At 40.3% G+C, this 12090-nt stretch overlaps 1 protein-coding gene across 1 annotated transcript in view; it reads right to left on the bottom strand.

Moving 5' to 3' along the window:
* MYO1D (myosin ID) overlaps nucleotides 1-12090 on the bottom strand; it is a 449506-nt gene that overhangs the window by 156072 nt on the left and 281344 nt on the right. Inside the window, exons 18-19 of the mRNA XM_006890918.1 lie at nucleotides 7696-7840; nucleotides 4843-4947 (exon numbers count right to left, since the gene is read on the bottom strand). Of these exons, the coding sequence (XP_006890980.1) occupies nucleotides 4843-4947; nucleotides 7696-7840 (250 nt within the window). The remainder of the gene's footprint in view (nucleotides 1-4842; nucleotides 4948-7695; nucleotides 7841-12090) is intronic.

The raw sequence follows: 12090 nt of genomic DNA, 5'->3' as shown, positions 1-12090 counted from the left end.
ATTTTTTAAAATACTCTTAGCTTTGGTAGGATATAAATACAAAATTAAATGTACCATCATCATCACTCCCCCACAGTTTTCAGAGGCTCTGAACCTTCCCTGAAGGAAACGGTCTCATCTTTGTGCTCTGGACTGACAGCAGGTTGAAACTGCCAAATGGTCACTAACAGCCCAACACTAATCCTCCTATGCCATCAGCTCCTCAAATTCTAGTCTAAATTGTACTCAATCGTCTCCATTTTGCCTCATAATTAAAAAGAAAAATCAGTCCATTTTCCAACCATTTCTCTTACAACAAAAGCTTATTTTCAGTCTTCAACTTGACAAAAATGCTGTCTGTAACTAAAAGTAAAGCAGTCTTTGTGGTAAAAGAATTCCTATTCTTGGTAGGTAATTTTATAGAACAATATTTTGCCATAAAAGAAGACTGGTACTTGTCAGAGGATGTGAAGTAAATATATAGCTTCTACATTGGTATTTTTCAGGCTTTCGACACAGTAGCCTTATGTGATGTTTTGTGAAAGAAAAGATTTGAAAAATACTGCAAAGCAACGCCTCCCTTAGAATATTAATAATTGATGAATATATTAAAAGTTCTGGGAATTTTGCACTTAAAGAGTAAGTTGAACACTTTAACATAGCATTACCCAAACACATTTAATAATAGAGTCCTTTCCCCCAAGTACCTAATAATACCCAACAGAACACTGGTTTTGCTACACTTATCCTGGAAGAAACTCAGTACCATTTCCACACATGTTAGAATAGACAATCTATACAATGGAATCTGAATAATAAGTAAAAGTAGAATGGCTCATCCATGGAATTGCATTGGGAAACACAACTGTAGTGCAGAAGAACATAATTAAAAAAACCTTTCATTCCATAATTTCTCTAGAATTAGAGCCAATATCCTGCAGTGGTCAAATGGAGAGCATTGTCCTTTCTGTGACAATTGAACTACAAAACAACAAACAAAAATCCTAAATAAGCAATTATATTGATGCTTTGTTTTTTGTTTAGAAATATTACTCTTTTTTATGCCAAAAATGTAATTTCTAAAGGGAACACATCACAAATCTTTACCTTCTGTCTCAGTAACTCAAATTATCCTTAAAACATGGATCAGGTGAGTGGGAAGGACATCACGTAACAAAGTAAAAGCTCCAAATTGTATAACTAGGTTAAATCAAAGAGGCAAATAAAAAAATTCTCTATGTATGTAAATGCCTAAATTTCAGGCTCAATTAAGTTAATATAAATATGAGGACTACTTTGCTGCCATGTAAAGGCATAAAACAACAGAAAAACTGAGTTACAGACATACATTTGATGATACTTTATCTTAGTTCTTCTATTACTCAAAGCTAAAGTCCTGAACCAAGTAAGAAATTCCTTTCATTTCACTTTTGCTCAAATACTTCTAGTGATCTATTTACAGGTTTAGTCAGTACCACAGGGGGCATGATATAAAGTCTCCCTAGAGAAGTAAACCAGGAGAAAACACATAATGATGAAAGTTGCTATTTGGAGAAGTCTTCAACCTTTGGGGACATTTTGTAACTGCGGTTAATGGGAAGTGAATGCTTCAAAAAGAATCAAAGCACAAAGAGGCTGGCTTCACTGAAATCATATTAAATTTACTCTGGCATACTGTTGAGATTGAAAGGTTTCTAAAAAAGGTATTTCTAAACTAAAGCATAAAGAAAGATTATTTTACAGTGAATTTAGAAGGACAAGAGTATGAATATGAAGTTTTTCAGTTTTAATCCAGCAAGCTCTAAAGACAGGCATGCTCTCTGTCACATATAAAAATGTCATTACTGGAAAGATACTCAGAGACATCAGGCTTTTCCATATTCCAGTTGTTGTTATTTTTATGTGCCATCGAGTCATCTGTGACTCATAGTGACCCCATGTACATTAGCTCTGAACCCTGCCCTAACTTGAGCCAATCTCATCATCTCTGAAACACCTGCCCTCATTACCCCAGTCACTGTGTCAGGCCATCTCTTCCAGGATCTTCCTCTCCCTGTGCTCTCTCCATCCTTCCAAGTATGATGTCCTCCAAGGACTGGTCCCTCCTAGCCATGTGTCCAAGTAGATGACACAATTCTAAACACGATTCAACTCTCGTGGATCATTTGTTTTGATTGGTAATTTGACTTCCCAGACAACTTGATATTGGCAAAGAGATATGCTAGATAGTGGGTATGAGGAGTCACTGGAATGGTACAATTGTCTGTGATATTCACAGACAGACATTGCTCTTTAGGCTTTTTTTTTTGTCTGTGCGGGTGTATAAGTTTGATTACTGAGTGCCATTTTCTGATTGTCTCATCAGCTCTAAGTCCACTTTTAAAACATAGTTTCTGGAAGTAGGAGCTCAACAAGACTTGGGACAACTATATTAACACCAAGATCTTGCCAGTTGGCTCTTGATGACATCTATTCCTTCCTAATGGTAACAGGCTTCTCTCTATTTTTCTAAACATCTATATCACACCGAGTTCAAACACAGATAATAGTTTGTTCACACTACATAGATGAAACTATTATACAGCACCAGGATTAGGAGAAAACTCATTAACAACTTGAGGCATGCAGAGGATACAACCTTGTTTGGCAAACACAAAGAAAACTGATGAAGATTCAAGACCACAGCTTTGCTTATGAACTTCAACTCCACGTAAAGAAAACAAAGTCTCACAGTTAGATCAATAGACAATATCATGATAAACAGAAAAGACTGAAGTTTCCAAGAATTTAATTTTGTTTGGTTCCATAATCAATGCTCAGGGAAGTAGCAGTCAAGAAACCAATGTATGGCATTGGGGCAACTGTGCTGCAAAAGATATATTTAAAGTGCTCAAAAGAAAAGATCTGATCTTGAGGATTAAGGTACACTTGACCCAAGCGATGGCATTTTCAAATAGTCTCATGTACATGTTGTTGATAACAACAAGATTGGTGGAAGATCTATCAACAATCTGCGTTATGCAGATGACACAACTCTGCTTGCTGAAACTGAGGAGGATCTGAAGCACCTGCTGCAGAGGGTCAAGGACTGCAGCCTACAATATGGATTGAGGCTCAATGTCAAGAAGACAAAGATTCTCACCACTGGACCAATTGGCAGCATCAGGATGGATGGTGAAGAGATTGAGATTGATCAGAGCTTTAGTTTGCTTGGCTCCATAGTCAACACTCTCGGCACCAGTATCCAGGAAATTAAAAGATATATTGCCATGGGAAAGTCTGCTATTAGGGACCTCTCCAAAATACTGAAGAACAATGGTGTCTCTCTGGAGACTAAGGTACATCTGATACAGGCCTTGGTCTTTGCAATCACTTGTTATGCATCAGAGAGTTGGACAATGACTAAGGAGGATAGAAGGAGAATTGATGCCCTTGAGCTGTGGTGCTGGAGAAGAGTATTGTGAATACCACGGACTGCTAGGAAAACAAACAGATTCGTCCTGGAAAGGGTTAAACCGGGTGGCTCCTTCGAGGCAAGGATTCTGAGGCTCCGTCTAACATACTTTGGACATGCTGTAAGGAGAGACCGGCCCTTGGAGAAGGACATCATGCTTGGTAGCGTGGAGGGACAGCGCAGGAGGGGAAGGCCCTCTATGAGGTGGACTGATTCAGTGACTGGGGTAATCGGATGGGAGTGTCAGAGACAGTGCATTGGCACAGGACAGAGCAGAGTTTAGGGCTGTTGTACATAGGGTCGCTATGAGTTGCAAGCGACTTGACGGCACATAACAACAACAACAACTCATGTACATTTGAAAGCTGGAAAGAAAATGAATATGTAAGACTTAAGAGGGATTGATCAATCTGAACTACGAAGCTGCCAAAGATGACCGCCTGAAAAAGGAACAAATCCAGTCTATGTTGGAAGAAGCACAGCCAGAACGCTACTTAGAATCTAGGACGGTATGCTTTGGACCTGGTACCAGCAAGGACCAGTCTCTGGAGAAGGACATTTTGCTTGGTAGGGGCTTATGGGAAAAGAGGAAGAACCTCCAGGAGATGCATCAATACAACGGCTGAAACAATGGGATCAAACCCAGCAACGATACTGAGGATGACACAGAGCCTGACAAGGCTTCATTCTGCTGTATATAAGGTTGCTCTGAGTCAAGCAACTTGATGACACCTGGCAAATACACAACACAACACATAGCTGAAGTTTAATCTGCCTTTTTGGTGGAACTAAAGGTTTGCCAACTTTTGGCTTCTTTTCACTTTCTCTATTGTTTATCTATTCCCTATTTAATTAATTTATGCTCCAATCTTAATTATTACACCAGTATTTTCCATTTCATTACCATTTTAATACTTATTTGCATAATTTTAACAAAATGTTCTTTTGTAATCACTTGAATTTCATCTCTCTTTTCCTAATCAAGTTTGGTGGTTTTGTTTTTTTATTTTAAAAAAACCCAACAGCCCTGCATTCTACTCTTCCACTTGCCCGACTGCTATCATCTCCAGGTAAAAAATGATTCATATGTTCTGCTCAGACCAGCAAGGATGGTCATTAACTTCTTTCTTTCTCACCTTCAAATCTCAGTATCTCATTTTCATCTTTTACAAACTGTATTTTTCACCCTTTTGAAAAGAAAGGGTTACCAAGACAATTCACTTCCTTTATGAAGACTACAGCCTGACTCTAAATGTCCCATTAGTCACTCCAGAAATGCGTCACAACAAGCTGATCATGTTATGCACCTTCGTCCTCAAAGTGACATCTTCCATTGCGGGCACTTTTAAACGAGCTGCGTCTGAGTGAGGTTTTTCTCTCCAGGGTGGTCTGGTTCAAGCTTGTCTTACCTTACGGACATGACAGGAAAAGAGGATGTTCATGTATTTGTCCTTGCGTTTCAGTTCATTAGCAACAGGAACAAAAGTGCCTGAGGTCTGTGGTGTATCTGGCTTCTGAAAGAAAAAGAAATAAAATGATAAAATGAGTAGGCTTAGCATTTTATATGAAAAGGCAATCTCTTAGTATAGTGCTTTATAACTGCACTTACAGAGTTTATAACTATACTCACATAGTTCTGCGCACATACTTTTTATTTCCTCAGTCCAGGTGGTAAATAACTAGAGTGTTGTTAAAACATTTGAGAGCCTCTAAATTTTTAAAGATAGGAAGTGGGAGAAAGGGTGAAATGTGGCTTGGGAAATAATTAATATAAAAATGGTAATTAAAATAGTTGCTGAAGGTTTAAGCAGTCCAATGCTGAGGTACAGAATGTAACAAATGCAATGCAGAGAAGTCTTTTGTAAAGGTGGGCTGAGAAATGAAGAAACATCAAATATTTTGTATGTTTTGCTATTGTTATAAAGAGAAAACCCAATTTAAAAGTTGTTTTTTAAAATTTGTTTTGTTTTTGTTGTTGTTAAGTGCCACTGAGTTAAGCACAACTCATAGTGACTTTATGAACAAAAGGTCTGAACCTTATTCTATAACTATCATCATTTCTTATTTAAGAAGTGGATGCCAATCCTGCTTCTAAGTCTGTCTTAATCTAGGAGCTCTACCAAACCACCATGGGTAACCATTATGGAGTTTGACAAACCAGTGGCAAAGTGTTCAGTATCATAGCAACCCCAAGTTATCTCAGTACAGCAAACTGACAGACAAGTGCTGTACCACATAGTTATGTTATTATTAAGTGCTGTGAAGTTGGTTCCGATTCATAGTCTCAAGCTATCCTGCATGATGTCTGAGCCCATTGTTGGCAATCACTATGCAAATCCAGCTTTTTGAGGGTCTTCTATTTTGAACACACTATGGTCTGCTGAAAGAACAAAAAAAAATCTTTCTTGGAGGAAGTGCAACCAGGGTGCTCCTTAGAGACAAGGATTGTAAAACTTCATCTCATGTACTTTGGGTTTGTTGTCAAGAGGAGCCAGATCTTGGAAAAAGACATTAATGCTTCGAAAAGTAGAGGGTCAGAGAAAAAGAAGAACTTCAACAAGACAGACTGACACAACAATGGGCTTAAGCATGCTGAAGATCATGAGGATGGTGCAGGACAAGGGAAGGTTTAGATCTGCTGTTCACAGGGTAGCTATGTTGTGGCTGACTCATGGCATCTAATAGCAACGATTACTACTATTTTACCAAGCACAGGCAAGATCACTATTAATATCATGTCCAAAGAATGCTAGATCAAATTGTGCCATTTTCACTTCCAAGGAGCATTCTAGCTGTACTTAATCTAAGACAGACATGTTCTTTTGGCAGTCCATAGTTTAGTCAGTATTCTTTGCTACTAGGCATCAATTCTTTGGTCTTCCTTATTTATTGCCCAGCTTTTGCATACGTGTGAAGTGATGAAAAAACTATGGCTAAGGTCAGGTGCACCTTAGTCTTTAAGTGACATCCTGGATCTTTAATACTTTAAAGAGATCCTTTGTAGCAAATCTGCCCAATGCAATGAGTTGTTTGATTCCCTGAGTGTTGATTGTAGATCCAAATAAAACGAAATTCTTGACAACATTAGTATTATTTGTTTATCATGATGCTGCTTACTGATCCAGCTGTGAGCATTTATATCTCCTTTATGGTGAAGAAGGCAGCACTGGTAGTATAGTCTATAGGGAGCTATTCTGGCAAACCAAAGGTGGTGCCTCTCTGACAGTTTGAAACCACTAGATGCTCCATGGGGAGAAAAGTTGGCAGTCTCCTTTTGAATGATTTATAGCCTCTGAAAATCCACTGGAAACTGAAAACCCTTATCAGTCTGTTACAACTTGATGGTAATAAGTTTGAGTTCTGATTTATATTGCCTTCATACTGAAGGCTGTAGTCTTGGATCTTCATCAGGAAGTGCTCTAAGTATTTAAGCAAACAAGTTTATCTTATGTACATATCAAAAGTTGTTAATAAGCCTTCTTCCAGTTCTGATGCTGTCTTCTTCATACTGTCTACCTTCTTGGATTTTCTGTTCAACATATAGATTAAGTATGGTGAACGAATAGAACACTGACAGAAACTTTTCCCTATTTAAATTCACACAATGTATCCCCTTGTTCTGTTCCAACAACTATCCCTGGGTCTACATATAGGTCCTACCTGAGCTTAATTAAGTGTTCTAGGCTTAATGATAATCAGAATACCAGAATAAAAGCACTAAAACATTTTAATTTAGTATCTCCTTAAGAATTCTTAAATTTCTAAAGATATTTTTTCTTTCTTATGACTGAGGATGACAGAAGAAGAACTGATACCTCTGAGTTGTGGTGCTGGAGAAGAGTATTGAACAACCTATGGACTGCCAAGAGAACAAACAGGTCTGTCCTAGAGATGATGAAACCAGGTTGCTCCTTGGAGGAAAGGATTTTGAAGCACTGACTCACATAATTTGAACATGTTGCCAGGAGGGACCAGTCCTTGGAGAAGGACATCATGCTTGGAAGGTGGAGGGGCAGTGCAGGAAAGGAAGACCCTGGATGAGATGGATTGACACAGTGATGGTGGTAATGGGACAGGTGTGTCATAGATGATGAGTGTGGCTCAGCATAGGGCAGGGGTCAAGGGTTCATAGGGTTGCTATGGGACATAGTTGACTAGACAACACATAACAGCAATAACAGCAACAACAACAATAATAACAACTCATTTCTCTCTTTGTAAAGGGAGCAAGTACACACTTTACATTGTTTCTTTGAACTTACCGAAGCAAGATAGTTGCCCTCCCAGGCTCTCTGGAGCCCAAGGTCAGCCCTCTGACCCTTCAGCATTTCCATGGCAGCAACCTTGGCCCTGACCTGTGGCAGGTCTGTAGCAGGTATGCTCTTGATGAGCTGAGCTGCTCTCCACCTATAAATAAACAAAGAAAATGTACCAGGCTTTTGAAACATAATTCTATTCATGCAAGAGAAAAGAAAGCAAGCCGTCACTAAGTAGAACTAAACCAAGCACTTCCATGCTTATCTTATAAAAAGTAAACTGACTCTAAAATAGTTGCAAAATTTGTTAAGATATACATACTTTTAACTGGACAGATTTCCCCCTAAGACTGGTTTTGCTGTTTGTTATATTCTGAAAACAACTAGAACTTAGAGATAAGCAAGTTCTCACAATATTTCTATTTAGGACTCCAGAACTTCAGACTCTTCATCCAGTCACTCAGTAAATGCTTTCTGAGGACCTCACTGCATTCCAGGCACCTTAGTAGGCTGCAGAGGTAGAGAGGGATTATACCCAACAATAGCCCTATCTATTTGGTGCTTATATTCTAGAGGGAAGGAAATCCATCAACAAGTAACTGTATCATGTAATTTACGGTGCTAAGTTCCATGAAGGAACACAGAGTCAGGAAAGGAGGACAGGCAGTGAGGGAGAAGGTCAGAAAGGAGGAAATGCACTGCCATGGAGCTGACCATAACTAAGGTGAAATAGAGAAGAGATACTACTTATTCTGGGTGGCCTGGAGAGACATCAGTAAGGAATATACGAGTAGAAGCCTAAAGGGAATGAGAGAGGGATATATGAACGAAGGGAATTACAGGAAGAGAACACAGCAAACACAAAAGCCTAAAGACATAAAAATAGGAATTTATTTGCTGTGTTAGAGGATCAGCAAAAAGTCCTGTGAAGCTGTAACGAAGCAAACATGGGGAGAGAGTAACAGGAGAGGTTGGAGGGTCAGCATGCATTGGGCCACAGAGCCACTGCCCAGAGAAGGAACATTACCTTATTTGTACTTTAAAAAAATTATTATGGTTGCTGTCCCAGCTACAAAAGGCTGGGTACAGGGAGGTTCTTTCCACAATGTACATGGTGGAAGATGGTGACCTGGACCAGCATCTGGAGAAGGTGACCAGAGCCAGTTCTAGGTATGTTTTGAAGGAAAAGCCAACAGGTTTTGTGGGTGGTTTGTTTGTTTTGTTTTTTGTTTGTTTTTTAATGGATTAGGTGTGGGGCAAAAGGGTAAGAGAAGATTTAAGGATGACTCCATGTGTTTCTGGTTCCAGCAAGTAGAGGCAAAGTGAAAATAAACTGAGAAAAACAGGTAAAAGTGAAAAGAAAATAAGGTCATCCGTAACACTAGGGAGAAACCACCAACAACAATAAAAAAAAACCCAGGTAAAAGTGTCTCCAGTCCTGTGTCCAAGTGCCGTCAAGTCGCCTGTGACTCCCAGTGTTCCTGCCCTGTGTCGTCCTCACCATTTCCGAGATGCTCAAGCCCCCTGTAACAGTCACTTGTAAATCCACCTTGTTCCCCTTTCTCGGATCCTCCACTTTCCCCAGTGCTATGTCCTTTTCCAAGAACTGGCCCTTCCTGACAACATGCCCAAAGTATGTGAGAGAAAGTTTCACCATCCTTGACTCAAAGGAGCACCGTGATTGAACTTCCTCCAAGGAGATTTATCTGTTCTTTTGTCAGTCCGCGCATGGGAAATTCCACACTCTTCTCAACATCACAACTCAAAGGCATCGTCCCTCCTTCTTCCTTAGTCCTAGGCGCATACTGATCCTACATGTCACCCTGGCTTGGACTCTCCTGGACCTGGAATGGCAGAAGTAAACTGACAACTTCCTTATAATCAGATGGTATAATCCAGGTTAGTTTCCCTTTCAACTATGCTCCCATGGAAACCTGGGACGAGATTCCACTAACATGGAAAAGTGTTGATCCTTTCCCAATCCACACACACACACAAAGTTACTAAGCTGAGGGATTTTCCTGAGATGCATTCCTGTTTCAGGTGGTAACCCGAGAGTAAATGTTTGCTTTCCTCTCTCCCAAGTTCTTACTGAAACAACTCAACAAACACGAAAATAAGAAGTTGAAGGCAGAAGGAGGGCTCTAAACTGATGGGACACTGAAGTGAAGCAGTTCAGTGCTGAGCAATTCAACTGGGTGAAGGCAGGAAGCTGTGAGAGAGAAAGCCCAGAGCATCCTCAAACCTGAGGCAGCAGGGGTTGGCAGCAAGCGCCTGGGGGAAGGCTTGTGCCAGTCCCTGCATATGAAAGGCTGGCCACAGTGAGCAGACCACTATGTAAGATAGAATATTTAGTACAGCAGAGGGTCAGAGGCAGTGGGCTGCCAAAACAATGAATAGGGAAATACAAAGACTAAATATAATTGTGAAATCATCTTCTCTATTTTCAGTGGGCAACCAATACCCTGATAGGATAGACTTAGGAGTAACTCCAGAAGAGGTTGGAAGAGTCGGAGGTCAGGAGCAGTTGCTGATCTAGTCAAGGACACTGGGGACTGGCAGGCTTTGTAACACTGCCTTAACCGACTCTTCAGCCCTAAATTTTAGACTTGGGTAGGGAGTCCTTGCTTGTTTGTTGGTCACTTCCTGATTTATCTACCTAGTCATCTTGGTCCTATTCACTGTCTTTAGTGGCCCAGGACAAGGCTCCCATCTGGCTGGCTCCAGAGGTCCACAGCACAGGAGTGCCAGGGAATCAGTGAGCCACCAAGGAGAGAGCCACACTTTCCACACAAATCAGGTGAGCTGCCATCTGTAAGAAAGTAAAGCAGATAACACCAGCTGCAGCCATGAAAACCGTCGGCCCCCACCAGCCTGGGGAGAGAGACAAAGCCAACTGAGGAGAAGGTTCGAATGAGAAAAGAATCAGTGTGTGGAACAGGGGAGCTTAAACATGCCGGTGCACAGCAACAACACAGCAGACATTAGACACATGGAGATTTCAGGGGAAAAACATCAGCCATCACCGTAGACTTCTTAACACATCTTTTTCACTCTTTCGTAGAGTAAACAAAAGAAGGAAAGGAAAGCAAGAAACTAAGTAGGATAAAGAGATTATTCTATCAGGAGTCGATAACTTCCCCTGAAACTGTATCAGGGGTAGATAACTACCCTTAAAACAAAATTTTGGCCTGGGGCCTGGCTTTGCACTGACTAAGCTAAATAGTTTTTATCTTTCTTAAGGGCTGCAAAAAGCCAAACAAAAACAGGAAGAACATGTGACAGAGACCATATGTAACCCACAAAACCTAAAACATTTACTACCCAATCATTTCATTTGCAGAACAGAACAACAATCTCTGGACTAGATAATCACATCTGGCAAGATTCATTAGGAGTGTGTGTGCATTCAACCAACAAGCAGAACAGATGTGCTGCTCTCACTCTAAGCCCTGGGAAAGCCAACACTATTTTTTACATATGCATTTGCCACTGTATCCCTGGGACCAAGGTCCGTGCCTGTAACAAAGCTGGCATTAAGTAAATGGATAAATAAACGGAATTTTTAAAAAAGGAATTCTAGGTCACAAAATCTTAATCTAATAATAAGACTGTCTAGGACATTATTCTTGCATACTTTTGAGTTGGAAACAACTCATAGCTGACCTTCCAGCAAGTCTTCAGAGGCAGTAAATCTCCTGGGGAGAGTTTGCCCATCTTTTTTTCCCATGGAGCACTTGGTGGATTTGAACCATAGAGCTTTGCTTTGGCAGCACAGTTCCTTAGCAGTAAGTCACCAGAGCCCCTACATGTAATTTCACTTGTGTAAAAACAGTGAGAGGGAGGGGAAGCCCAAATGATAGGGAGGAGTGTGTGTAGGTATCCAATCAGTACAATACAACTGAAATGATCAACAATCTTTTGCAACCATTAAAAAAATTACTACTACCATACATTGTCATTTAGTCAGAACCAAGCTAAAGCTGGATCTCCAGGGCAGTAAATCACATGGGAGGAGACTAGCTTTCTGCCCCATGGAGCAGCTGGTGGATTCAAAGTGGGGGAGAGGCATGATCTTTGAGTCAGCAGCTCAACTCTCTACAGACTAGGCCACCAGAATGATATCTTTATTTATCATCACAGACAAATCTCTAAGACATTTAAGTCATATAACTGCACATAAATTTACTTGTGTACAAACAGTGAAGGGGTAAAAGCCCAAATGATATGAGTGTGTAGGGATGGATATACCTTTAACTTGCTGGTCTGTCTGATACTTCTCTAAATCTGAACATTCACATTAAGACAGTCTAGGAAGAAGGATTGGCCATCCACTTCTGAAATAGCAGGCCTCTGAAAACCCTATGTACAACAGAACACATGTAGATAACAGAAAGGGCA

The sequence above is a fragment of the Elephantulus edwardii genome, unplaced genomic scaffold (assembly GCF_000299155.1).
Source record: "Elephantulus edwardii isolate Elephantulus edwardi_28Jun2011 unplaced genomic scaffold, EleEdw1.0 scaffold00094, whole genome shotgun sequence".
NCBI lineage: Eukaryota > Metazoa > Chordata > Mammalia > Macroscelidea > Macroscelididae > Elephantulus > Elephantulus edwardii.
This window is presented reverse-complemented; position numbering and strand designations above follow the sequence as displayed.